This window comes from Leiobunum rupestre, chromosome 4, assembly GCF_980474605.1.
Source record: "Leiobunum rupestre chromosome 4, qqLeiRupe1.1.hap1, whole genome shotgun sequence".
Classification (NCBI taxonomy): Eukaryota; Metazoa; Arthropoda; class Arachnida; order Opiliones; family Sclerosomatidae; genus Leiobunum; species Leiobunum rupestre.
In genome coordinates this window covers 39838398-39865548 of record NC_143387.1, presented here as the reverse complement: position 1 = coordinate 39865548, position 27151 = coordinate 39838398, and the positions used below count along the sequence as shown (strand labels likewise).

Below are 27151 nucleotides of genomic sequence, written 5' to 3'. Positions count from 1 at the left end.
ACACTTGCGTTCGATATCCGCATTGTAATTTGGCCAATAAACAGCTTGTCGTGCTCTTCGTCGACATTTCTCAATACCGAGATGTCCATCATGGATGTACTTAAGCATCTCGTGACGTAAACTGCTTGGTACAACGATTCTTCTACCCTTCAAGATTAGTCCATCTGCCTCACTTAGTTCGGATTGAACTGAAGCGTAAGCTGATGACTCGATATTCGACGCTGTCCATCCCGTTCGCATTATATCTTTTAAACGGTTGAGTTCTGGATCTTTCGCCGTTGCGTCTTTGATTCTACTCATTAACTCACTCGTCACCGGTAGGCTCTTCACTATTGAACTCACGTGTATTTGAGTTGTATCGTGCCACTCTTGATCATCCGTATGACATGGTAAAGTAGCTCTTGATAGTGCGTCTGCTACTATGAGTTCCTTACCGGGTTTGAACTCCAACTTATACTGGTATTTCGTGAGATTGAAAAAGAGTCTTTGTAGCCTAGGTGGAATGTCTGAAATGGGTCTTTTTGCCATCGCGAGTAACGGTTTGTGGTCAGTTTCTAGTATCACTTCTCTTCCATATATATAATTATGAAACTTAGTACAGCCAAAGACCAGTCCCAAACTCTCTTTTTCGATCTGCGCGTATCGAGTTTCAGCGTCTGTCAAGGCCCTTGACGCGTAGGCTACAGGTTTCCATTGGTTTCCGTGTTCCTGTAGTAGGACTGACCCTAGCCCATGTAGAGAAGCATCGGTTGATATTTTGGTCGTTCCGGACGGATCGTAAAACTGTAGTACAGGCTCACTCATAAGGACTTTCTGGATATATTTCCATTCTTTATCATGTTCTGCGGACCACTGTGGTTCAAGATCATGTTTCAAAAACGACCGTAAGTGGACCGTGTGAGCCGATAAGTTGGGTACGAATTTACCCACGAAATTCACCACTCCTAAGGCCCTTTGGACTTCCGCTCTTGTTTGCGGAGTTGGCATCTTAGCGATTGCCTCGACCTTTCTTGGATCTGGCCTCATTCCATCTTTAGAAATTATCTCGCCCATATAAGTGACTTGATTTGCTCTGAACGTACATTTATCCGGATTTAAAGTAGCATGAGCTTCTTCCAGCTTAGATAGTGCAGCATGCAAATTATTATCATGCTCCTCCAGCGTTTTTCCCCAAATCAGCACGTCATCGTGAATCGGTCTTGTACCCTTCACGTGTTCCAATAATTTGCTAAAGGCTTTGTAAAATATTTCCGGTGCAGAGGCTATACCAAACGGCATGCGCTTGAAGCAATAGCGACCGAAAGGAGTGTTAAAAGTGGTTAGTAACTCACTTTCCGCTTCTACCCTTGTAGCCTAATGCAGCTGGCCCAGCAGTTGTGATTATAGTGTTGGCCAAAGGTGTTGGTGAACCAGCAACTGAACAATCGAAATGTCCTATTTGGCCAGCAGCTGGTTTACGAATCGGGGCCCTTTCCGTTTTTAAAAAAACCAGCATGTGGCCAACTTTAGGTTTTTTTGCCATATTAAAGATTTATAGTTACCAACACCAAAGTTAACACTGTCCCAACAATTCCACCCTCTCGCCAACTACAAAACCACCCCCTCGCCAACTACAAAACCACCCCCTCGCCAACTACAAAACCACCCCCTCGCCAACTACAAAACCACCCCCTCGCCAACTTTAAAACCACCCCCTCGCCAACTTTAAAACCACCCCCTCGCCAACTAAATGTAGTCACTTAACCAGCACAATACCTTACCTAATTCCCCAAATTTTAATTTAATTATTCGGTATAATGAATAACAAAATATTAAAATTCATTTTTTATTCGATATAAAAACAGTAATTTTTGGCACAGCAATTTCAAATATATACAATCGTCTCCAAAAAAAAGAGATTCGTCAAATAGGTAATTTGTAATTAACAGTTTTTCTACTCGTCTGATAATTCAGCTTCTGGTTTATCAACGCTTGCGTCTCTAGCTTCTTGGCTACTCTTTTTCTTTCTTTGCTCTCTTCCTCCTTCTCTGTCCCCTGAGTATCTGATCCACTTCTTCATAACTGTTTCAATATCATAAATTCTTGACCCTTTAACGTTACGTTGAACAGCTTCTGTAAATACATAAAGTTTTCAAACTCGTGAGAAAACTACATAGCAAGAATACAGTTTTTTTTAAAGAAAAATATAATTTACCTATTATGACATTTTTCGTTTTTAAAACTTGAAATGCGTGTTTTCCATTCAAGCCAATCCAGTTGAACTTTAAAATCAAAGAATGCGAAAATACTCTCTTCAATATTCCACGGCATGTATCACCAATTTTGCGACCACCGATAGCTGATAACTTTCTCACCTAACAATGAATAAATCGTCAATTTAAAACAGATTTTTATCCAAGCCCCATTGCAAAAATAGAAAATCACGGGGCTGCGTTTTTGTATACCCTGTTTAAACTGGACTATTAACTTACCACTCTTTTTCTGATATCCTCATCATCCAGAAACATCTCCAACTTTTTCAAATCTTGAATGCTTTCAAGAGGTAGGCTTGGTGAACCATCAATTTCCGTATCGTCCAGGGTATAATTAGCCAATTGCTCTTGCGAGTTTATGATTTTATCCAATTTCACGTGTATGTCAGATAGCATTAACATTACAGATTTTTCGTATTTATCTAAAAATTAAGAAAGTTAAGTATTGTATATGAAAATTTAGTTTTCCTTTAAACTGTTAGACTACTTATGCGAAAAGTAGTTAATTAAAAAAATTTAATCTTAAAATTTTTTAACATCGTTTCTGCACTTATTTTTCAGTAGGTTATTTTACCATTTCACTATACCTTTAAATATACCATTGGAAAGGCTTGAATGGTGCTGCCTAGATAGAGATTGTTGATATTTATCCACACTTCCCGTTTCTTGAAAATAAACTATATAAGACAGTAAACCGAACAACTACGTAGTTGGCCTATAAAATAAAAACAATCAGTAAAAACTAATGTTACCTTCCATATAGCGATTTTGGTGGTTTCCGATTGAAGAATATTCAGATCCAAAAGAATGTTGCATAAATATTATGATTAAATTAGAGTAGCAAACAGTAAAAAAGGTTAATTACATTACCGTGTTAAATTATAGCACCAATCAATCAAGTAACCTAAATAGAGAAACAATAAGAATTCCATTTAAAATTCAGCCTAAAAGTAAGATAGTATATAAAATGAAAACTAATTATATATAAGACTTAAATATCTTTAAGGGAAATGTCCACTTCAATAGAATATAAACTAAATTAAAAGTGTTTGAATATACAAAAAATATTTAAAGTTAGGGAATTTAATATTGACTAAAACGTAAAAAAAGAACTGGACTTAACTCCGTATTCTTTTTTTAGTTTTTGAATGGGGGTGGATATCGTATCTCGTAACTATAGGAAATGGTGGATAACTCGTCGACAGCATAATTAAAAATTAAATTTATTTTCATTGAAATAGAAAACACTTGAAGTTCTTGATATTTTTGGGTATATTCAAACACGTTTATTTTAAAATCTATCGTTTTATTAAAATATTTGAGTATTTAAAATTACATAATTTTCCACAATATCTCAAACTCCCAAAATATTTAACTTACTACAAATTTAAAGTTAAAAAGTAGTAGTTTTCAATTAAATACTATAATATTTAACATTGAAAAATATATTTAGGCTTACCTTAATCATAGAACGGAAAATGGCGATGAACCCGAGGTCCACCTTTGTTCGGAGACGAGGTAAAAGAAACTGACCGCTTGAACGGTCCCAGCCACGAATCTCGCGTTACCACGAGGCTTTGGAATTTTTCCAAATTCCAAGAATTTTCTCGACCTTTGTTACTGGCACCCGCCCCCTCCCACTCTAGGTACAATGTACGCCTGTTGGCTAGGAATAAACCCCATCTGTATACATCAACTTTTTATAACTCTTAAAATGTTTTATTTATTTAAAACATTTATATTTTTTTAAGGCGGACAAAATATCTTTAAGTGCAGAGTTTTTTTAAAGTAATAAACAGGAATTACGAAAATAAATTGATATATTTAAGTAAAGTGCTGTTTTGGAGTCGGGTAGGAGTTGGTTTCCAATACTCCTTAAAATTGTTAGGATTATTTAAATTGGAAATTATTGTTCATTAATGTTTAGTTTATGCAGAATAAATATGAGGGTTCATAGTTTTTAGGTCGCTAAGATTGAAATTTGTCCCCAATAAATGCGTGTGTATCAAGTTGGGCGTTATTTGGTTTTGAAGTTGGCTTTAGGTTTCTTTTAGTCGGGCCTGAGTTGGCTTACGACTTTTAACCAACTACGACACCATACCGACCGCGCGACTACTAGCCAACACAAAACCAAATGGCTTGTGCTACAAGGGTAAAGGGATTTGGTAAAAGCCGGAGGCTGCGTCTAGCTTGGAGAAGTATGCGGCCCCTGCTAACTCAGCTTCTATTTCTTCTTTCGTTGGGATTGGGTAATGTTCTCTGCAGATATTTTTGTTTAGAGGTTGCGGATCCAAACAGACCCGTAAACGTTCTTTGCCCTTTTCGATCAAGACTAAGGGACTAACCCAATCTGTTGGCTCATCGACTTTTCTGATGATTTGCTGATTTTCCATTTTATCTAGCTCAAGTTTGAGCCTCTCTTTCATTGCATACGGAATTCTTCTAGGAGGAGTTATTACTGGTATAGCATCTGACCTGAGTGTAATCTTGCAAGTTGTCTTTAAACACCCTATTCCTGTAAAGACTTTTTCATATTGGTTTAATATCTCTTGCTTAAACTTGTTTACATTATTTAAATCTTCAGGTTGCCTGTGCTTTTTCTTTGATTTACTCTCAGTGTCGAGTATAGCAATGGTCGACTTTTCTGAGCCCTGTCTCGAATCGACTAAACCCAATGTTTCGCACGTTCGAAGACCTAAGATTGGTTTCTTATCATCTGGTCCCAGGACTAGCTTCGTTAAAACTCTAACAGCACCGACTTGGATTTCAGTTCTGATGAATCCAAACGTTGGGATTGTTTCACCCATGTAGCCAGATACAGTTTTTGTATAAGCTTTCTTAGCTGGTCTTGGAGTGAGCAACTTGTAGTAGCATAGAGGAAGGAGATTTGCTTGTGCCCCTGTATCCACTTTAAACGGTACCTCTACTGCTCCTATTGTCCCTGTGACGATCCAATCTCGTGTCTTTACTTGATCTTCTTTGCGACTTATTATGTCGTGAGGTTTTTTTACTCTCAACGCATTTACGGTTACTTCTCCCAATACGTAATCATCGCTGTCGCTGTCTTCAGCTGTGACAACGTTGACTTTTGCCTTACTCTTTTGAGCTTTCCTACATGCCTTTGCAAAGTGATTATTTCCCTTGCAATAGAGACAAGTTTGACCATAAGCCGGGCACTTGTTACGTACGTGTGTTCCCATGCATCTATAACAGTCTTTTATTACATCTTTCGATGTGCTTGTGGCTTGTTTTTGCTGCTGAACCGCTGGTTTAGAGGATTTTTGCACTTTATTAGTTGCTGTTTTGCTCTTCTGTCTCCGATACTGTATAGCGTCCACATACTCCTGTTGCGGTTCTCGGTTCGGAACATTTTCACCCCAGGTTTGCAACTGCATAGCTAAAGTTTCCGCTGCTTGACATATGGAAATTGCTTTAGAGACGGTGAGGTCTGTGGCTTCCTCTGCCATCATTAATTTTCGAAGCTTTTTGTCCTGTACTCCAGTGACAATCTGATCCCTGATCATATTCTCTTCTTCCGCGAAATTGCATGATTTAGCTTTTAGTCTCAAATCAGTTACATACTGTTCTATTGTTTCTCCGTCGAGTTGCATGCGCCAGCGGAATACTTGTCGCTCATGTACCTCATGTTTTTTTGGGATACAATGTGCTTCAAACTTAGCGATGGTGTTATCAAAGTTCTTTGGGGTATTCGTATCGAACTCGAACGTATTAAATACATCTATTGCGGCTTGTCCTGCGACATGCAATAGCAAAGCTAATTTTTGTCCGTCTGACCTTGTTTTTGTTGCACTTGCTTCCTCGAACAAGAGAAATCTTTGTTTGAACGATCGCCAGTTTTGGTCGACGTTACCGCTAAGGCTTAGCTCTTTTGGAGCAGATAAACCTCCCATCCTTCCCCGAGAAAAAAAAAAGAACGGTCGCGGGTACTGAGGCGTAGATATAGTTAGTCTGACACCATCTATCGTTTCTCTAATCTTTCATACCTGTGTTAATAATCACCAGTCTAATGAAAGTAACGACATTTTTGATGAAACTCTAGTAACATGTTTATTGTCTGTGAATCTACCGCGTGCTGCCAGTCTTTTTGCGGAGCTACGTTGTTTTACTAAACATTCGCCTGAGATGGTTACGCCATCTATTATCAATTATACTTGCGGTTTCCCCACCAAATACAAACTTACTATATTGATACACATGATACCTGGGTTTAGTAAACAATTTAACATTTATGATAGTATAAGTCATATATTTTGTTTTTAATTTTAGTACCACCGATATATAGAAATTGCTATCAAGCAATGCAGAAGTGGTGGAATTGATTGTAAAGTTCATGGTCTTTCGGTGGTTTGCCGGCAACGAACTGAAGAGGATGACCTTGCGGCCAATTTCTCATTTGTAGCATCTGATGGAGAGGAAGCAATCATTGAAGAAGAAAAAGTTACACCAAATGGTGTTGCCCAAAGGAAGGAAAGACTAGATATAAATGAAGACATGCAAACTAAAGTTTTTGTCTGGGGCTTGAATGACAAGGATCAACTGGGTGGACTAAAAGGATCTAAAGTAAGTATAGCACTCATAAATGTTTTGATAAACTGTGATGGCTAAATTTAAATTATAAAAATAGAAAATTGAATATTTGCTCAACTTTTGTTTTCAGATTAAATTGCCTTTATTCTCTGATACTCTTTCTTCTCTGAAACCTGTTTGTATCGTTGGCGGTTCCAAAAGCTTGTTTCTAGGTTTGTAAGATTTATAAAATTAGAGAAATTAGATATAGGAACAACTAAAAAGGTTTAGGATATTACATCAATAAAAATGGTTGGTAACTAGTGACAAGCCCAGTCCAGGGATATTATTTAAACTAACAGTATAATTACAAAATATAACTGAAATATTTACAATCTGTTTTGTGTGGATCTAAAAATTCTGTGATTTTGTAATTTCAATTATTTTTCAAACACGGCAGTGTCTCAAGATGGAAAGCTCTATGCTTGTGGTGAAGGAACTAATGGCCGTCTTGGCTTGGGCTATTGTGGTAATGTTTCTGTGCCAAAGCAAATAACTACATTAAGTCAATATGTGGTACGGAAAGTTGCAGTTCACTCTGGTATAAGCACTTTACATATTTTTTACTTTATTACACTAATGAAAACACAATTTTAAGTCTCTATTCTATAATTTTTTTTATTGTTTTAGGAGGACGACATACATTGGCATTAACAGCTGATGGGAAAGTATTTTCGTGGGGAGAAGGGGATGATGGCAAACTTGGACATGGGAATAGATTGTAAGTTTTAAGTTATTTTTATATGATTAAACCACCCATTTTATTCCATTAATTAATTTTTGTTACCATTTTAAATATTTAGAACATATGATAGACCTAAACTTGTTGAGGCTCTTAAATCAAAGCGAATAAGAGATATTGCTTGTGGAAGTTCCCATAGTGGTGCTATATCGTCAAGTGGAGAATTGTATACGTGGGGATTGGGAGAATATGGTCGACTTGGTCATGGAGATAATCTTGCTCAATTAAGACCTAAACAAGTATGTTAGTTTTTTATATTTAATATTATTAATATTGAAGCACTATATCAAAGTTATTGGTAATATTTCTGTTAAGCCTATTATTATTGAGTGTTCTGGCCAGGTAAAACACAACTGTGCTTCCATTAGACTTAAAAAAAATAGTGGAAAATCCCCCTCACCAGAATGGCAAAGAGCTCTTGCATTTGCAACTATTGCATAGAAAGTGGCTTAAATCTTTGAACTGCATGGTAATCATGGCTACAAAAAACATGGTAGGACATTTCACCCTTGGAGAAGCTGACCCTGCAAGTGGGGACCCTCATTGATGCCAATCAGGTGAAGGTGCCTGTTCAGTTGACAATGCCCTAAACTCATAAGCTTTCCTCTTAGAGCGACCACGGATAAATTCTTTATCTTCCTTTTGACCATCCATCTCAAGCCAAAGCTTTGACTTGACGTATAGTCATGAGATATGCAGGCAACTCCCAACCAAGCAATTGAGGAAAATCGAGTCATTGCCATGGTGTATCCTATGACAAGGCTCCTAATTAAGTAGTATATGTTATCTCCATTTCCCAGTCCAGGTGATTCAAGCAGCTATAAATAATAATAATAATTATTATTATAAATGTACCTTAAAGGCAGCAATCACTATAGAAGCAAAGAAGTAGAAATTTTTTGCTTTGCGAAACTCTAGCATAGATGCCAAATCTTTCATCCCAAAATCTTGAGTACTACACTAGTCAGTGCGACTTGAGAATTGAACCCGGAGCTTTCAAGTCATATTATCTTCTGAAAGAATTGGGCATTAGTACGATCTCAATTATTAAGCCTCCTCCAACCATTATGGTACAACCTATAAGAAAAATCCAGAGTGTATGTACTGTAAGAAACAACTTTCAGTAAAGCATGCGTCAACTAAAAATCTCTGGGATCATCTAAAACGTGTACATTCATCTATGCACAATAAAGCAAAGACAGAAATCATCAAAGCGCAGAAAGATAAAGAACGAGTGGAAACGCAGAAGAAGTCTGTGTATGATTTACTTAGAGTAACGGGATCGAGTTCGAATGAAACGGCGGCTTCGGCAACTACTTCTTCAACTGAAGAGTCGGTAGTAATAAAAAATGTAATTGAAAAGGCGGAATTGGACCCAGCAGTTACCAGCCCTTCTCCGACGCCATCTGCTTTCTCAGACAGTGGTTCAAGAAGTTTTAAGACGGGGCTGCTTGATATGTATTTAGGAAACCAGAGTCAAATTCCGCATGTAGATCGATTATTAATGTCATAGTTGGCGGATGCATGTGTTCCATATTATTTGGTAGAAAATGAAAGGTTCAAAGTTTTTATAGAAGCGGTGAATAAGCTATTAAGCGTTACGCTAACATGGTTCGCGCTATGAGAATTAGGGAAATTGATGATGCAAATGGTTTTTTGCACTTACTTAATTTGATGGTCGCAAAGGGAATTTTAGCCCAAAGGACTGTAAAAGATATGATTTCTAGAGCGTCATCGAGGGTTCAAGACTTCACCTATAAGTTAGACTTTAAAGGCGTTCGATAGCCATGGGAAAACATTTTTACATCTCATCAAACATCAACCAACGAGATGGAATAGTACTATCCCTTACCAAAAAATAAGTTGGTTTTTAGTTGGTATTTAGTTGGTATTCACATTTAAGTTGATATTAAGTTGGTTTTAAGTGGTCAGCATATTTCAGTAAACTAGTTAAGTAGGTAATAAGTTGGTTTTAAGTTGGTGGGAAAATGCCTTTTTCTTTAAGTGGGTATTTAGTTGGTTTTTAGTGGTCAGAAAATTACATTATTTTTTAAGTTGGCTTTAAAGGGAATATAACCTGCAAAGCAATCTTTATGGAAGACCCCTTCAATTTTTCAAATTTCGCTGTACACTGGCGCCAAACATTTTTAAAGCGAAAGGCAAGAGCGGTCAGAGCTGCAAGCGTTGGTGTTCCACACCAAATACCTGAGGTTATATTCCATTTAAGTGGTATTTATTAAGTAACATTTTAAGTAAGTTTTAAGTTGGCTTTAAGTGGTCTTTATTAAGTAACATTTTAAGTAAGTTTTTAGTTTGTTTTAAGTTGGTGTTAAGTTGTTTTTAAGTAGGTTTTTAGTTGGTATTTGTCTCAAATACAAACTTAAAACCAACTTAAATAGTTCTTAGACCACTTATTTTTTGGTAAGGGCTCATTCTATGTTGGAACGAAAAGTACTAATTAAAGACTAAATTATAACAGCTATAGCTGTAATTGAATCCTCGGGTGTTAAAGTAGGAAAAAGCAAACTACCAGCTAACGATTGGAACCCCTTACCAAAAAATAAGTGGTCTAAGAACTATTTAAGTTGGTTTTAAGTTTGTATTTGAGACAAATACCAACTAAAAACCTACTTAAAAACAACTTAACACCAACTAAAAACTTACCTAAAATGTTACTTAATAAAGACCACTTAAAACCAACTTAAAACTTACTTAAAATGTTACTTAATAAAGACCACTTAAAGCCAACTTAAAAAATATGTAATTTTCTGACCACTAAAAACCAACTAAATACCAACTTAAAGAAAAAGGCATTTTCCCACCAACTTAAAACCAACTTATTACCAACTTAACTAGTTTACGGAAATATGCTGACCACTTAAAACCAACTTAATATCAACTTAAATGTGAATACCAACTAAAAACCAACTTATTTTTTGCTAAGGGACTTGATTGTTCCTTTGTGTAAGCTACTGGAATTAATACATGAAACTACTTAAGTTATTCCACACGCTAAAGCTCTACGCAAAAATGACACAACTAAACGCAGTTTTTGTTGGGTCTACGCAAGATAGTTTACTGGACTATATTGATCGATATTTGTATGGAACGGATCCACGAGCTCATTATGTGAATGTGGAAACAGCTGATGGATATCGAATTTCTACTATTTTATATCCTCGTTTCAAGCAGAAAAGCTGGTTTCGAAGTGAAGATCACTATAATGAAGCCGTAAAAAGACTAAATGAGTTAACTGCTATCAAATGCGCAAAGAGACTTTGCGCAATGTGGGCAAGGAAGTGATGAAAGTCTTGGTCTTGTTTTTCAATCTAGAGCTAATTCTACTGAAAGTTAGAAAGTGAATTCAAAAACCCAGTCGTACTGGGAGAAATAAATTGAAGCCATAAACGCCGCTGGCGAGCTTCAATATGGTTTTTCTGAAAGCGTTGACACATCAGTTCAGGTAGAAGTGACTGAAAATGACATCGCAATTGAGTCTACTCGTCAAGTGGAAAGCTATTTCTTGGAGCGAGGCATCGATGTACATGAAGAACCTCTAAAATATTGGAAAGTCAAACGGAACATTTTTCCAGACTTATCATCACTTGCCCGGCAGTATCATTGCGCTACTCTCAGTAGCGTGGCATACGAACGCGAGTTTAAAGTGGGTAAAAGAATAATTACCGACGCAAGAAACAGACACCAGAAAACGCCGAAAAATTGTTGTGGCTATATTACAATCAGAGAGCATTGAAAACATCGTTAACGACTACGAAGAAGAAAAAGCTTGGGGAAATACTTCTATTGATAGTCCATGGGATTGGGTAGAGATGAAAGACACTGAAGAGCCAAACACTGAGGTTGAGGATACTGAGTAAACAATTTCAATTTGTTTATGGCTAAATGACTAGAGTAATGCTTACTTATTTTAAAATATAAAATTGTTAAAATGATGTTAAATACAGTTAAAATCATTATGTAACTCGAGGTGACTCGACTCCCTTATACTGTCATCAATCATTCCCTCATCCATGTATAAAAATCTTGCATAATAATTTAAAAAAAAACATCATAGACCTCTATCCCTTACCAAAAAGTAAGTTGGCTAAAAACCACTTAGGACAACTTGGTTTTCAGTTTGTATTTGGGACAAATGAATACTTAAAAATAACTTAAATCCTCTTTATTAATCAACTTATTTCCAACTAAACCAGAATCAACATTTACATTTAACTACTTAAAAGCAACTTAAATCCTACTAGGGAAACATCTAAAAACCAACTTAAAAATATTATGTAATTTCCTGACTACTAAAAACCAACTAATTATAAACTTAGCAAAAGCAGTATTTTCCTACCAACTGAATAACAACTTATTACCCCTTTAATAGTAACTTGAAATATGCTGACAACTTGAGCCTACTTAATACCAACTCAATATAACTAATAATGTGTTTACAAACTAAATACAAACTGAAATCCAACTTATTTTTTGGTAAGGGTATTTTAATATCTACCTATCTTATCTATTGTTACTATTACTAATAGTCCCTAGGCTCAGAGGATAGATACACTATCTAATCTAAACCAGTAAAATTGGGGTATTTTTTTTTTATAAAAAATACTAAACACTAAAGTTGGCCGACATTTGGATTTAGGGTCGAAATGTTCTAGGGAAAAAGGGTCGGCCGACTACAAAACGTCGACTCTTTACCGCCTTTTAATAGACCTAAGAAACAATGTCGGGCCAACTTTATATTAATGCTTATTTCCGACCCAAATCTGATCTAATTATTAGATGCCGCGTTTTTCGAATGCAAATAAGTTTGAAGAAAAAATAAAAGTGAATAAAAAATCATCAAATAGTCAGAAAATAATTAAAATATCCGCTTTTCCTAAATACATATGGTCTGTTTCATAAAGTTAAAGTCAAATCCAATAATTAAATGTAAGGTCTATTTTAAGTTGGATAATGGTCGTTATGAAGACCATAAATAGTCCCAAAATGATTTACGGTTTTAGTGTCGAAAAACGTTTGGACGTTATTAGGTTGGCATTTGGTCATGGACTATAAAGCGACTTTTCGACCGTAGCCCGACCCTAAAACGACTTCATGTGCTACAAGGGTTGTGACAATAATCACTAGATTGTCAGCATAACTGAAGCACCAACAACCATTCTTATCTAGCCTCCACAGAAGTTCATCCACAACCAGATTTTCTATTCCTCATAACCTGACTAAAAAATCAGTACCTGCATGAGCAATAAGATGATAAATTTGAAATATTAAGAGTTACAGGATTTGGCAGGCTGAATGGTGTTTGCATGGTCAATGAAGAAATATATTTAAATGCCATTTTTAGTAGGTGTATATATAAGACTAAAATAAAAATAATATTTGTACCTTTAAGGCTTTAATTGTACAGAGCTCCAAACTTTTTTCAGTTATTAAAAGCCTTTTTGAAATATTTGAAGTGGTAAATATCAATTGAATTAATAAGTTTTAAAATTAATAGGTTACTGCTTTGGCTGGCCAAAGAGTAATTCAAGTGGCATGCGGGAGTCGTGATGCTCAAACTTTGGCTCTAACAGACGATGGAATGGTGTTTTCATGGGGTGATGGAGATTTTGGAAAGTTAGGACGTGGTGGTTCGGAAGGATGCAGTGTTCCTCATAATATTGAAAGACTAAATGGCTTAGGCGTATGCCAGATAGAATGTGGAGCACAGTTTTCATTAGCCTTGACAAAATCTGGTCAAGTTTGGACTTGGTATATCTTTTTTCAAACATTAAAGTATAAGCTTATCCAAATATTTGGTTTACTATAGCTTGTTAAAATCACTCCCAAATAAAGAATGTATTTATTTATACTTATGAACAGTCCCATATTAACCCATGGCAGGGCCCATAGGCTTCGATCGAGTCTCTTTGGCCCTCTCAACCCCTCAACAACCACCTCCCCCTGCTTGGCCCTTGCTCTTTTTGGGCCACTAGTCAACCTTATCGATATGTGGCACTCAGGGCTGTCTTTACCTTTCAGGCGCCCTTTTTCATAAGGCCGGGTATTTATTTTTATTTCAAAATTACACATTATAATTAAATACCGAGAGATTTTTTTGTCTTTAAAAAATAGTTTTTGGCCTTAAAAAGTTGAAACACAAAATAACGCCAAGTATTTGGGTTTGAATTTTCGCTGCCATCTTAAGGTGTATCGCCAGCGCCAGCAGCAGCTTAGTGAGCGATTTGCGAACTATCCTAACTTTTAAAATCGCCCAATTTAGGTTTAGGTCTCCCCTTACCAAAATATAAGTTGGCTAAAAACCACTTACAACAACTTGTATTTCAACTTGGTTTTCAGTTTGTATTTGGGACAAATGCCTACTAAAAAATAACTTAAATCGTCTTTATTAATCAACTTATTTCCAACTAAACCAGAATCAACATTTACATTTAACTACTTAAAAGCAACTTAAAAATTATATGTAACTTCCTGACTAATTAAAACCAACTTAAAAATAATATGAAACTTCCTGACTACTAAAAACCAACTAATTACAAACTTAGAAAAAGAAGTATTTTCCTACCAACTGAATTACAACTTATTAACCCTTCAACTAGTAACTTGAAATATGCTGACAACTTGAGCCTACTTAATACCAAGTTAATATCAACTAATAATGTGTATACAAACTAAATATAAACTGAAATCCAACTTATTTTTTGGTAAGGGTCGTATAACTGGAACGCGCCAAGCCTGTAAAACAAATCTTTCGCGTCTTTAGCATTTATGTTGTTTTTTGTCTCACCGATTTCCCACCAGGTACCGGAGCAGACGCGCGCTTTCAATTTCCCAAAATTTCTTTATTTTATTAAAAATTAACCACTTAATATTTTTTTATGCGGTTTTTGCCTTAAATTTTAGTTTTTAACGGGCTTAAGGCTATCTAACTGGTTAAAGCTTGACCATTCCCCTTTAAGTGGCTTAATCAAAAAGAAATAAACTATTTTTTTTAAAGGGGAAAAGGAGATTACTTCAGACTAGGTCATGGTTCTGATGCTCATGTAAGAAGACCACAACTTGTAGAAGGTCTTCGCGGTAAAAAAATTGTTCATGTAGCGGTTGGAGCTCTGCACTGTTTAGCAGTTTCTGATGTTGGCCATGCAAGTTTCATTCCATATTTTGTTATATTTATCTTTCTTCTCTCTAAATTTCATGGTATTACTATCATTATCAATCAGTGAAAACAGGGAATTTGTTTTTTAGGTCTATGCTTGGGGTGACAATGACCATGGTCAGCAAGGTAACGGCACAACTGCAGTAAATAGAAAACCTGCCATTGTACATGGCCTGGAGGGTGCCAAAGTTTCAAGAGTAGCCTGTGGGTCCTCGCATAGCATTGCCTGGACCACAGCAGAAGTGGCCGCTGTGTCAAGAATACATGAGCCAGTATTGTTTGCTCATACCAAAGATCCACTTGGAGCTCTTACTTTAAGTAAGATTTTTGTATGGTTCAAAAAATGAGTTGTGCCTTTTTGAGTAATTCTCATTATAATTATGGTAATTTTTGCTGTGTGTGTTTAAATATTAATATTAGGTTTCAATATTTATTTTATGAAATAATATGGAGGGTCATTTAATGTTTTTTTAGAATCTGTTGACTCTGGTATCGATGATAGTAACATGAGTGGAACATCATCAAATCTTAGTAACAAATCCAAAACAAACAAGGTGGCGCGTCCTTCGCTGACTAAAGTGATGTTACTTCAGGAATCTAATGCTTCTAAGCAACAAGCTCTTCAACAGGTACTTCAAACGCTGCAAATCATGTATGCACGGTAAGTTGCTACTCTTGTGCATGTGTAAATTTTTATCAACATATAAAGATGAAAGAAATCTTGTACAAATAACTACACTATTATTCATTGTGATTATGCTTTGAAATACTGTAAATTTTTTGTGCTGCAGTGTGCTTTGATGAACCCAAAAAAAGGGGTTTATTTAATGTGACACAGAAAGAAAGAGAAAGTCCATGATTTTGAATATCTATTAAATACATTTTCCGTAAATACTTCAATTTTAAAATTAATGTCTTAGAAATTCCCTTCCTCTGAACTGTCAGAAGGATGAAGAAGAGTATAATATTTAAAAAAATATTTAGAAAAACGGCTTTTTTGCAAATTTCCTTCTCTGACTGCCTCCTTATCACGTCAAAAATATTTGCTGATTGCCATTACTCACACTGGAAGCAAGCAAAATGTTATCCATGGAAATCTTGTTTTTTTAATTTTTCATGCCTTATGTCTCGATATCACTAACAAATTGCATATGAGACGAAAGCTTTTTTATAAAGCAATCTGAAAATTCAATAAACAATGAAATCAGAGAATGACCTTTTTCAGAATTTATTTTTAAATTTGACCCTCGTAGTTTCACAATTTTGAAAAATACCCTAATTTTTGAAAAACCGTTAGAAACAGTCAATTGTCATTAACATTTTTCAAATTCGGACTTAAAAGTACTTTGGTGTTGAAACTTTTATTTTCGGAACATCTTGATATTTTGGCCATAGCTCAAACAGCCAAAATTTATAGTTTGTAAAATTTCATTAAAATCAGTTAACCCTTGATTACATAAGTATTCGAACCTCCGTGGAATGACCCATGTATAAAACTTACCAGCATAGCTTCCTGAGAAACTTTCTACTGCCAGCTTGTTTAAGTTTCATTAAAGGTTTAAGGAATGAAGAGTTATTGCATTGGAACATCTGAAGATAGTTATTTTGGAATTTTAAACCTAAACTAAATTTGGTTATAAATTATCAGCATCAACCTTACCTGGCAATAATTCTATTAATCATTATAATAAAAATTCTGTTCTCATAAGCGGCAAGGTTGTAAATGACAGTAAAACAAGTCTTGCGAAAACCCATTCAAAATAGCAAACTGTGCATTTCAAGTTTCATCACACTAGACATGAAAATGATTACAATATATGTACAGGATTATATATATTTTTTAAATAAAGTTGATTGTCTTCTGAAGAGAAGAAAGTTCAGAAAAGTTATATTGAAGTCATTCCAGTCCTTAATGACCTGCGGGTAGAATGTGAACGTCTACCACAGAATGTTTGTTCTGCAGAAAGGAGGATAAAGTTTTTTCACCCTTGGGCCACATGCTCATGTCTATGGGTAGAAGTGACTTGAAAATAAGGCAAATTTTTAAGCACTGTTAAAAATGATGCTGGAGAATTTAGCTAATTGAAACACTTGATGGCAATGTTTAAGGGAATGCCATTTCAAGATCTATACTTTGGTTTCACAATCATAAAATTAGGAACTCCCTCCCCATATAGATGAAATCTATTCCGCAAGAGGACACAAGAGACTTGAGTAAAATTGAGCACCTTTAGTCCCATTAGCCTTGGTGGCTAATATGATTGAAGTATTTTCGAGTACATATTTCTCCTAACATGTATTGCAACAGAGTTGAAATACATGAGGTATCCAGGTCTGGATGGGAATAACTGGCCTTTCAGAGAATGGAAAAATGTGATTGACGCAGATGTGCAGTCTTGGCTACATTTAGGTGTTCTCCATTTAGCAGTCCATTTTTGTGATATCAGCCTGAAGAGGTGAATTACTGTTATCCTTTCATCCAAAATGATGTAAAAAAGAATTTAATCAGCAAAGAGCTCACACAGAGAAGAGTGATTTATATACGAAATGAGCAATAGAGGGCCAAGATTTGAGCCTTGAGGAACGCCTGAAGAGACAGTGTACGAATCTGATGGCTCCTCTTCAAGAACTACAGAGACGTACTGTCGCTAGTCAAAGAAGGAGCCCCAGTGTAAACGTTTGGATGATAATCCAAAACGTCTGAGCTTGGTTTTTAGTAGTAGCCCTACAGACTTGGTAATGCCAAACCTAAAACCACATCCTCAGAAAACCCTTATCAACAGAGGACCAATCCTCAATGCAACTAATTAGCATGGTCTGAGTTTTTTTCCAACTCGGACTACTGAAACAATAAATTTGCCCTATGATTTTTATTTTACTACTGAGCTTTAAGAATAGTAGGCATATGAAACAGTTCCTTAACCTAAATACGATTCAGTTAGGGTTTTTTACTAAGCTTATGTAGTTTGTTAATTATTGCAACTTTTTTGCATTTATCTTTTACAGTGATGTTATGGTAGCAGCGTTACTTCCTCATACAGAAGTTGGGAATGTGCAAGTGCAGCTAAATACCAACACCACTGGTAATTCTTTAAATAGTACTTCAACAGCAACCATAGCTCAACCAATTACATCTGGAACTATGTCAACTTCATCTGCATCATCAACAACTAATGTCTCAGTCTCTACTAAACTTGCCAATAATGTTATGGTTCGAAAAAAGTCAACTTTTCGCTCTCTGCCTATTGAAGAGATCAACCTTTTACCTCAAGATGGAATATCTCTGCCATCCTTATCATCTTCAGGAAGTTTGTCGTCAAAAGTTTCATCTGTTGCAGCCAGTGTTTTAGCCGCAACATTTTCCACTTGTGATCAGGTTTGTTTTATATAATTTTTGTATTTGTGTAGCATTTTGATTTCACTTAAGAGACACTTACAAGGAGACTACCCAAGGTGGTTATCACGGATTTTGTTGAAACTCCAGGGTTAGGTTGTAACCGATTTTTTTCCCAAAGGGAAAAGTTAGGCCAGACGAACGTAAGATTATAGAAGGTTTAAATAAACACAAGAAGGCCCGAAAGGGAATTCAGTTCAACAATATTTTATTTGTTTAAAGAGAATATCACATTTACCCCTTATAAGGCAGAGATCTTTTAGCAATTACAAAATATATTTACCAACACAGACAGAGCCATATTCCTGGAGGCCGATACAACTTTTGTAACTGATTGAATTCTGGGCTTAATCTCAACGCTAGCCCCTCCTTCGTTAAGATATGTAGAAACGGTAACTTGATAAATTCTATTATTGTTGTCTTTATTTAGCTATTCGCTAGGCTAGGCTAGGCTAGGCTAAGCTAATCTAACCCCTCTCTTCGAGAACCTCCACCTCTCCTTTTTTCCACCCGGAGCACTCTCTTATACCTGATTGTAAAACATAAGTGAAAAGCTGTCTGCTTCGCGGCCTTTGAACCGTTGAAGTACAGATTTGCCAAACCCTACCGGTCGCGTTGGCCATGAGTGGGAAGTTAGAAATTGTCGGTATGCTCAGGAGTAAGGCTCTCTCTCCGTTGTCTGTGGCCGCTCAATTAGACATTAGTATATTAGTAATAAAAGAAAAAAACAAACGTGTTAGGTAAGTAAGAGTGTTACCTGGCACAAGGGAGCCTAGGATCCTCTACCAGTGGTTATGTAGGCTTAGGATATTTATCCGGCGGTTACAAGGTAGACCTTATAGTAGTATGAAAACTGCCAAAGGGAAAAGTTGCAATGGGCTTTAGTTTTCCTATAAGCGAATAAGTAGATTAGTCCATTATGAAAAGGGATAATAAAGCTAAACCCTAAACAAATTTGAAGAAATTTAAAAACTTACTAATAGCTCGTACCGATAGATCTTCAAGCGAACAAAAAGATGCGAAACTCGGACCAAATAGATCTTAGAGTGAAAAACTAAATTAAATTAAATTAAATAGCCAGAAACTCCAACGGTAGACCGGTTTCGTCCTATTTGGGACTCGTCAGTACCGTGCGGGAAATCTGGCTAGTGACTATAACACCGAATAGAGAAACTAAGCCTAAATATTAGACTAGCTGATTATTATTATTATTATTATTATTAAAAATTTCAAAACGAATTTCATAGCAACGGAAAGCCGAAAAGTGGGAGAGTGGTGGAGATTAGTATATATGCAATGTTAAGTTAAAAGGAACCACCTATGGACTGCATTGTAAAGGATTATATAATAAGCGAAAAGTAGATTAGTCCATTATGAAAAGGGAAAATAAAGCTAAAACCCTAAACAAATCTGAAGAAATTTAAAAACTTACTAATAGCTCGTACCAATAGGACTTCGAGCGAAAAACTAAATTAAATTAAATTAAATAGCCAGAAATTCCAACGGTAGACCGGTTTCTTCCTATTTTTGACTCGTCAGTACCGTGCGGGAAATCTGGCTTGTGACTATAACACCGAATAGAGAAACTAAACCTAAATATTAAAAATTTCAAAAAGAGTTTCAACCGAAAATGTTTTTGACCTCCCCATTTAAAAAAACACTGGATTTCTCGCTTACCCAAATTTTGTTAAAATTTAACCAAAATTGATAAATTTTACCCAATATCCTTGATGAATTTTACCCCAAATAAGTCAAATTCATCTTTTTGGGTAAGTTTTGAAAATTAATTTTAAAAATTTTTTTAAGTAAGTAACTTGTGAAACCGAGAAAATCCTATGCTTTTTTAAATGGAATTTTTTTTATTTTGAGCGATCAAAAACATTTTCGGTTGCCATGGGAAAACTAAAACCCATTGCAACTTTTCCCTTTGGCAATTTTCATACTAACATAAGGTCTACCTTGTTGGTGATTTAGGTTGTTTGTTTTATGGTTAATAGAAGTATTCAGATTTGCACCCAGTTCCAATTATTTCTTGTGTGATAGAAGTCGTCAATAAATCATAACTGGAATATGATCACCTAATTTGAATCATTTAGTTCTGAAAGAGTAATAGTTATACAATAAGAATAAGATTAATAAAATTTGCATGGTTTTTTTAACACAAATTTTGAAATTGAATTGACAGGCTACAACTGTTGAGGGATCAAAACCTTCCCATTTGCAACTGGATGAATATACTAGCAGACTTACAGTTGATGATGCTCGTGTATTAGTAGACCTTTTGAAGTTGGCAGTTGCTGGCCATGCTGGTGAGAAAGCTAAGGATACCCTAACATCAGTTCTAATTGCGATAGGACAAAATAATGCTCAGGTAAGAATCTATTTTCTACATTAAAACATTATGCGATGGGCAATATTAAATCAATTTATTTCTTATTATTGGTAGCTAAAATTGCAGATACATGTGAGGTGCTAATTTTACTGGTAACTTGTAAGCCCCACTATTATATTTATTACAAATGATAACAGTAAAAATTAAAAATATGAAACGTAAAATATATAAAGAAGAAACATCATTATTTCTCATTTTGGGTTAATATCAACACACCAACGCATGTCCGATTTTATTATATATATATACTGTAGTGTTGGTAATTAATACTACTTTAGTATTTGATAGATATTTAATGGGTTGACTTAATGATTACATATATATGAAAGGGTCCTACTCTCTCACCTCCCTACTTAGGTGGCGCCATCTACAGATGAGGTACATGGGTGTAATACTAATTTGGGATTAAATTATGTGTATAACATATGCTTTAGACGATACTGAACATTTCCGTGTCAAAATTATTTTGCGGAAATGAAAATTTGAGGAGATATTAATTTTTGAAATTTAACAAAAATTTAAGTTTTCTAGCGTGACTTTTTCATTTGTGGTATAGTAGGATACATAAAATTTTCCGTTTTTGCAAGTATTTTCTATTTTTTCTTTTAATATGTTCCCTAGGTTGCGATGCTTAGGAAGAATGGAGTTGGACGCTAGTTTCACCATTTCCACAAATAAAAATTGGACAATGCTTTACTTTTATTGAATATTTATTTCTTTTAAGCCCATGGAGTATCCTACTTCACCTACTAACAGGTTGAATTTTGGTGAAAAACGTTAATTTTACAAAATTAATATCAGCACAAAATAATTTTGACACAGTAATGTTCAGTATCGTCAAAAGTATCCAATATATAGTTTGTGTATTTTGGTAGGAAATTCATCCTAATTATGGTAATTAACTTAATCTATAATTAAATTTATATAGTGCTGCTATAGTGGGCTCATATTTCTATATGGCAACTTGTATAAACTACTTAAAATCTCAAAAAAGGTGAAAAACAACAGTATTTACTTTGTATGATACGTTTCAAATACTGTGGTTTTTAATATGTCATTTTATGGACAAGTACACTCAAATACTTAAATTAAATTAGGGATTGTGTGGTTTAATGTTTATGATCACTTTACTTAAATGGTTTTGGGACAATTTATCAAACTTCCATGCCTATTAATATACTGTCTGTAATATTGGTCTGTCAATCCTTTTCCTAGATTTTAGGCCATTTTAACACATAGAAGATGTGGTTTTAATTCAGTTAGGTAGTTTTCAAGTTACTTGTGTTAAGAAATTTCTGCTCCTTCAGATCATGTAATAAATTTTTTTGGCATTTAGTAAATTTTTTACATCCCAAAACAGAACATCAAAGTAAGGATGCAACCATCCGCAGCAGGTGTACTAAAATGTTGCATTTAGTTTAATGAACACCAAAAAACAAAATATTTTTCTGCTTTTACAAAGGGGTAATTATTTAAATAATTATTGGATTCAAATGAGTGAGGAATGAATGTTTATATAGAAATGGGTCCTTGAGGTATTGATCAGTTTTTTTAATTATGTTTTTTAATTGCATAGATTTTAATATCTTGAGTTTTTAGAAATGCTTAATAAAAAAATTCTTTAAAATGGTTTTCTTCAGATTGGTGAAATGCTAGTTGAACAGTGTGTAACTGAACTGGAAGATGTCTCATTAGATACAGATCTTCACCGAACAGTTCAACTTCCAGTTGTTCAAGAAAGTGGACATCCATATACTGATGATGTTACACTAACTGGCCATGTCAAAATTCCTGGTAAACTATGTTAACTGAAAAAGTTTTAATCGTTTAGCAATGGTGAATGAAAGAAACTTCTTAAAATCGTAAATTTTGTGATGGTTTTTCTTTCTAAGGCAGTGTGATATATTTTTATTAGGAGCTGAAAGCTTGAGGGTTGAATTTGATCGCCAGTGTTCAACCGAACGACGTCATGATCCATTAACTATCATGGACAGTACTGGCCGCATTGTTGCTATAAAATCTGGTCGGGAATGGTCTGATTGGGCTGCAGAACTTCATATCACTGGCAATGAACTGAAATGGAAGTTCATAAGTGATGGATCTGTCAATGGATGGGGCTGGAAGTTCACTGTTTATCCAATAATGCCTCCAAATGTTGACAGAGAATCGCTATCCGATAGATCTGTTATGTCTCGACCATCTATTGAGCTAGTTATGAATATCTTAGATGGCCAACTTGAAGTTAGCAAATCAATTATGTCAAGATTGGCAGCAGCATTAGCTTCTTGTGCTCAACTCAGTTCCATTAGTAAGTATCCATTTTATCACTTTTTATCGCTCATGCTCTTACCAGTTTAATTGTTCCATTTCAATTTGAATTATAGGTCATATAGAGAATTTTCATATGATAATTTTAATAATAAAATTATCTCAGATTGTTTATCTTACCCTTTAACACTTTTACATAATTGCAGTTCCTTCTCAAAGAATGTGGATATTGTACTTGCTAAGAAAATTAATGATTTCTGGCTTTGGGAGAAGTCTAAACATAATGGATCTACTAGCTGGATCACATCGAGATAGTAATGGTGATGAGAACTCAGTCATATCTGTTGTAAGTAACCACACTGTTTGTTGGAATTTTTTGGCCTAATCGAGTACTCAATTACCCGACGACAAAAATACTAACCGACTCGATACTCGTTGAAAAAATTTCAGATACTCGGTACCCGACTCAATTGCCTAAAACCACTACCCGCACAGCCCTACAAACCCTTAAAGGTTTATTACTAAGTGATGCCAGTTGAAGCCACCGCTAGAAGCCATTGCTTAGTATTATACTTTGAGTAATTATTCAAAATATTGAAGTGCCCCTTTGCTTTTTATTTTAGGGTGAAGTAGCGTAGAGCAACCTCATCTTGTTTTTTAATTATTTTAGGCGGATACGATAGAGTTTGTCACGTAGATAGCATGGGTATTTTTTATTTTGGCCGCAAATGATTATTTAATTTTTTAATTTAATTTAAAAAATTAATTTTTTTTGGGTATTTTCACGTTTTTTATCTTGTTTTTTAATTATTTTAGTCGGATACGATAGAGTTTGTCACGTATATAGCGTGGGTATTTTTTATTTTGGTCGCAAATGATTATTTAATTTTTTAATTTAATTTAAAATTTTTTTTGGGTATTTTCACGTTTTCTACCTTGTTTTTTAATTATTTTAGGCGGATACGATAGTTTGTCACGTAGATAGCGTGAGTATTTTTTATTTTGGCCGCAAATGATTATTTAATTTTTTAATTTAATTTAAAAAATTGAACCTCTTTGGGTATTTTACATTTTCGTCTTGTGTTCGACGACACCACCGGTTTTTCAGCCCTTGGTATTCCGGTAGTTTGTTAAAACAAATTATTTCCAAGTGGTATGCCGGTATTTTGAAAAAAAAAAATAATTCCACGTGGTATTCCGGTTGTTTGTTCTATAACAGACGGGGCTCCCAATTGCTTTTAATTTTATCTATTTCAAGGCGAGCACCGTCGTTACAATATGCTCGACTGGGAATCAGCCTATCGGTTTCCGTAGAAGGAATTAAACACCAATTTGTTTAGCATAAAACAATGTTTTAATTACCGTTGGTAATTTGAAATAAAATAATACAATAACAATAGGAATACACTGGCTTGAAATTATAATTAAAGATAAGGAAGAAAAACTCTTACAAGGAACTCCATTTTACTTGCTCCGTTACTTTCACTAGCCCAATCAATCTTCAGCATTAACCGGTCACTAGCTCTTCGAAAAACCTTCAAAAAGAAAAACGTCTTCTCTCGCACGTGGATCTTTCGCGTTCTAAAATCATAAGAAACTCGTCCGTCAACGAATGACGGTGGCGCCATCGTCCTTCGTCTTCGTGCAACAGATGGCGGGACTTTCAATTTTAAAGTACCTCTTGTCTGCTCCATCTGTTGCATTCTCCCTCCCTTTGGAGTTTTCGTCGAAGCGATGGAAATATAAAAAATTAACATTGGGATACTTTATAATTATGGAGTTCCTCGAGAGTTATTAGTTCGTTGCTTATTATTTATAATATATGCCCCGGTTTTGGGGGTTTACTTGGGTTTAGGGACACATGTTTGAGAACTTGAAGTTCTGCAATTGAAAAGGGACAGGCCCTCGCCAGGTGTCCTCTAAAGCGGCATTTTTTACAGACGGCGATCGAGTGATCCTTCCCGTCGATGGTAACCCGTCCTGGTACCATTATGTCCACCGAACGGACTCGTTTTGGTGGTGGAGGTCGAACTGGTAAGTAAGAAGCGGTTGATTGGAATACTGAGTGAGAAGCTTGTGTCGAGTCTGTCGTGTGATCGTCGATCTTTATCAGGGGCTCCGATGGGGAACAGCTCGTTGGTGTAGCTACTGATACATTCTGTTCATGTTGATACGGACAGAACTCCATCACTTCGGGTGAGCTCGAAGTCGATGGCCAAACAAACACTATTCCGTCGTCTTGAAAACTCACGGATCGAGGCCACGTGACATCTTCTTCCAACGGCACGGGTAGAATGGCCTCCGGCTGGACTTCCGGAAGATTGGGAAAGGTGACATCGTCGTCCTCAAAAGTGATAAGAGGAACCTCAGGCTGCTCATCGTTTCGGGTTTCCCTTCTGGGTGGACTGGGTATGAGAGGTCTGTGAAGTGAAGAATAGGCGACACTCGGGCTGTTGCACCAAAACGGATCCAACGGATCCTCGGCGACAGTTTGAGTGGCCTGGGAATTCATATCAGCATGAATGAGCTGAACGTTTTCCAGTGGAAACATAGAATCTTCCTGAAGTCCGTCGTCCCGTAATTCCAGGACATCGTGGTCCATGGAATCATCAGGTACCGTCGTAATGGCTGCTCGGTGATGAGGATAAGTGCTTCGAGCCATAAAGAAATATAATCCTTGGTTTTGTAATTGGCACACGAGGCAAGGACAATAGCCGAAACTCAGGGATCCAAGGGCGATAGGGCCGATTGTCAAAAGCTCAACATCCTCCCGGATGATTATGGTCTCCGGTAAGATGGCAGTTGAACCCTGAACTACAATTTCCAGGTTTTGTAAACTTCCCATCAGTCGTGTCATTGGAAATGACGGAAAGCGATCGGTGAAGGAATACACTATTTCATCGGAAGAAGGATATCTTCGTGCTCCGATGCAATTCACTGTGGCTGAAGTGATTATGTTTATGGGGAAGCTTAAATCGATTGCCAACGGCAAATCGATTAGTCGTCCGTCACGGTGTCGTATCTGAACCTTGTGCGTCGCACAGCGGGTCTGAAAGAAATTTTTATTATTATTTAGCCGTTTTCTCTTTTACTTCCCTAATCCTTTCCCAGGGGGATTTTGAGATGGTAATTCGACTAAATGTAAAATTGTCAGCCTTTAGATCGTGTATATTATTGGCATGTAAATAGCGAGCAACCTCCGGTTTGGAACGGAGACGTTTGTTGGAGCCGGGGGGATAATAGTAAATATCGAGAGTCGGTCCTGATTCACGGACCGTTGCTCTCGGACATATTTCCCGAACCCAACCTACTCTTAGAGGTTTCTCCCATGCTTCCCGTTGTTCGTCCGTTAGGGTTGTACTGTCCGCTAGAAGTGATTCGCGTACGCGGGAAGTAGTGTCACCGGCACCAAGTTCGTCCGAATCAGGCTCTCGTTCCGGAGGAACATTGTCTGCTAGGGCTTCTTGAGGAGCAACAGGAGGTACATGAGATTCATCGTCGACCTCCGAAGGGGAAGGGACATCAGGCGCTGATCTCGATGAATACGCGTGTGGGGGGACGTACTCGGGTCGCGTCGACGTCGAGGGGGTGTCAAGAGGCACACCCTCCTCTCCTCTTTCATCAGGCGAGACTAATGAAGTGGAAGCGGTTCGAGACACCGAGGAGTCCTCGAGCATAGAGACCATCGATTGATCCGTGATGTACAGTTTCAACTGAGCGATATTGCGTTTTCCTCGAGCCTCACCCGTAAGCGCGTCTTCTAATTCATACACGAGGGGAGAGTGTTTCTGAAGTATACGAAGGGGACCTTCCCATTTAGGCGTAAGTTTCGCTGCATGATATGACGCGCCTTGGGAAAGTTCGTGGGTGGCTGCCCAGACGAGCATACCCACGTCAAATTCCAGATCGTCGCGACGGAGATCGTAATATTTACGTTGATGTGCCTGAGCTGTGAGGGTCAACGCCTTGGCACGCTCGATGTCCTCCTTTAGCCTTTGGAACGAGCGATCGCGCTCGTCCAACACAGGGTCAGGAGTAGTATCCAACGTCCAAGGTAGTCGAGGTTCCCTACCGGTATTGAGATAGAACGGAGAGTGGCCGGTACTCGCGTGAGGAGCTGAATTCATGGCGAATTGAAGGAAGGGAAGGTGCGCATCCCATAGGCGATGATTATGTCCCACATACATGGAGATCATCTCGCCGATTACCCTGTTTTGACGTTCCGTCAAATTCGATTGAGGATGATAAACAGTTGTATGTTTCACCCGAATTTTTAAAAGTTTGCACGTATTCTCCCATAGTGAAGAAACGAATTGACGTCCTTGATCACTAAAAATCTTTC

At 36.5% G+C, this 27151-nt stretch overlaps 2 protein-coding genes across 4 annotated transcripts in view; one reads left to right on the top strand and one right to left on the bottom strand.

The window, feature by feature from the left end:
- HERC2 (E3 ubiquitin-protein ligase HERC2) overlaps positions 1-27151 on the top strand; it is a 120555-nt gene that overhangs the window by 78901 nt on the left and 14503 nt on the right. The window contains exons 51-64 of the mRNA XM_090171355.1: positions 6540-6833; positions 6931-7012; positions 7240-7380; positions 7470-7560; positions 7643-7820; positions 13097-13350; positions 14597-14741; positions 14845-15073; positions 15230-15416; positions 17762-18131; positions 20335-20520; positions 22182-22335; positions 22457-22849; positions 23016-23155. Of these exons, the coding sequence (XP_090027481.1) occupies positions 6540-6833; positions 6931-7012; positions 7240-7380; positions 7470-7560; positions 7643-7820; positions 13097-13350; positions 14597-14741; positions 14845-15073; positions 15230-15416; positions 17762-18131; positions 20335-20520; positions 22182-22335; positions 22457-22849; positions 23016-23155 (2844 nt within the window). The remainder of the gene's footprint in view (positions 1-6539; positions 6834-6930; positions 7013-7239; positions 7381-7469; positions 7561-7642; positions 7821-13096; positions 13351-14596; positions 14742-14844; positions 15074-15229; positions 15417-17761; positions 18132-20334; positions 20521-22181; positions 22336-22456; positions 22850-23015; positions 23156-27151) is intronic.
- Positions 1833-3066, bottom strand: LOC149947755 (uncharacterized). Of its 3 annotated transcripts, none has more exons than XM_090172671.1 (5): positions 3005-3066; positions 2840-2917; positions 2472-2674; positions 2195-2354; positions 1833-2112 (listed from the first exon to the last, which is right to left on the bottom strand). In XM_090172671.1, the coding sequence occupies exons 1-5, from the start codon at positions 3009-3011 to the stop codon at positions 1934-1936; spliced, it is 627 nt and encodes a 208-aa protein (XP_090028797.1). In that variant the 5' UTR covers positions 3012-3066; the 3' UTR covers positions 1833-1933. The 3 variants fall into 3 exon arrangements, with proteins under 3 accessions (XP_090028797.1, XP_090028796.1, XP_090028798.1); XM_090172670.1 differs by having other exon boundaries at positions 2840-2929; positions 3005-3035; XM_090172672.1 differs by lacking the exon at positions 2840-2917 and having other exon boundaries at positions 3005-3026.

Bases quoted from the DNA above. Each gene is read 5' to 3' on its own strand.
- LOC149947755 (XM_090172670.1), bottom strand. The intron at 2,355-2,471 runs GTAAGTTAATAG...ATTCATTGTTAG, and splicing joins AGGATATCAGAAAAAGAGTG to GTGAGAAAGTTATCAGCTAT. The intron at 2,113-2,194 runs GTAAATTATATT...ATGTATTTACAG, and splicing joins AACGAAAAATGTCATAATAG to AAGCTGTTCAACGTAACGTT.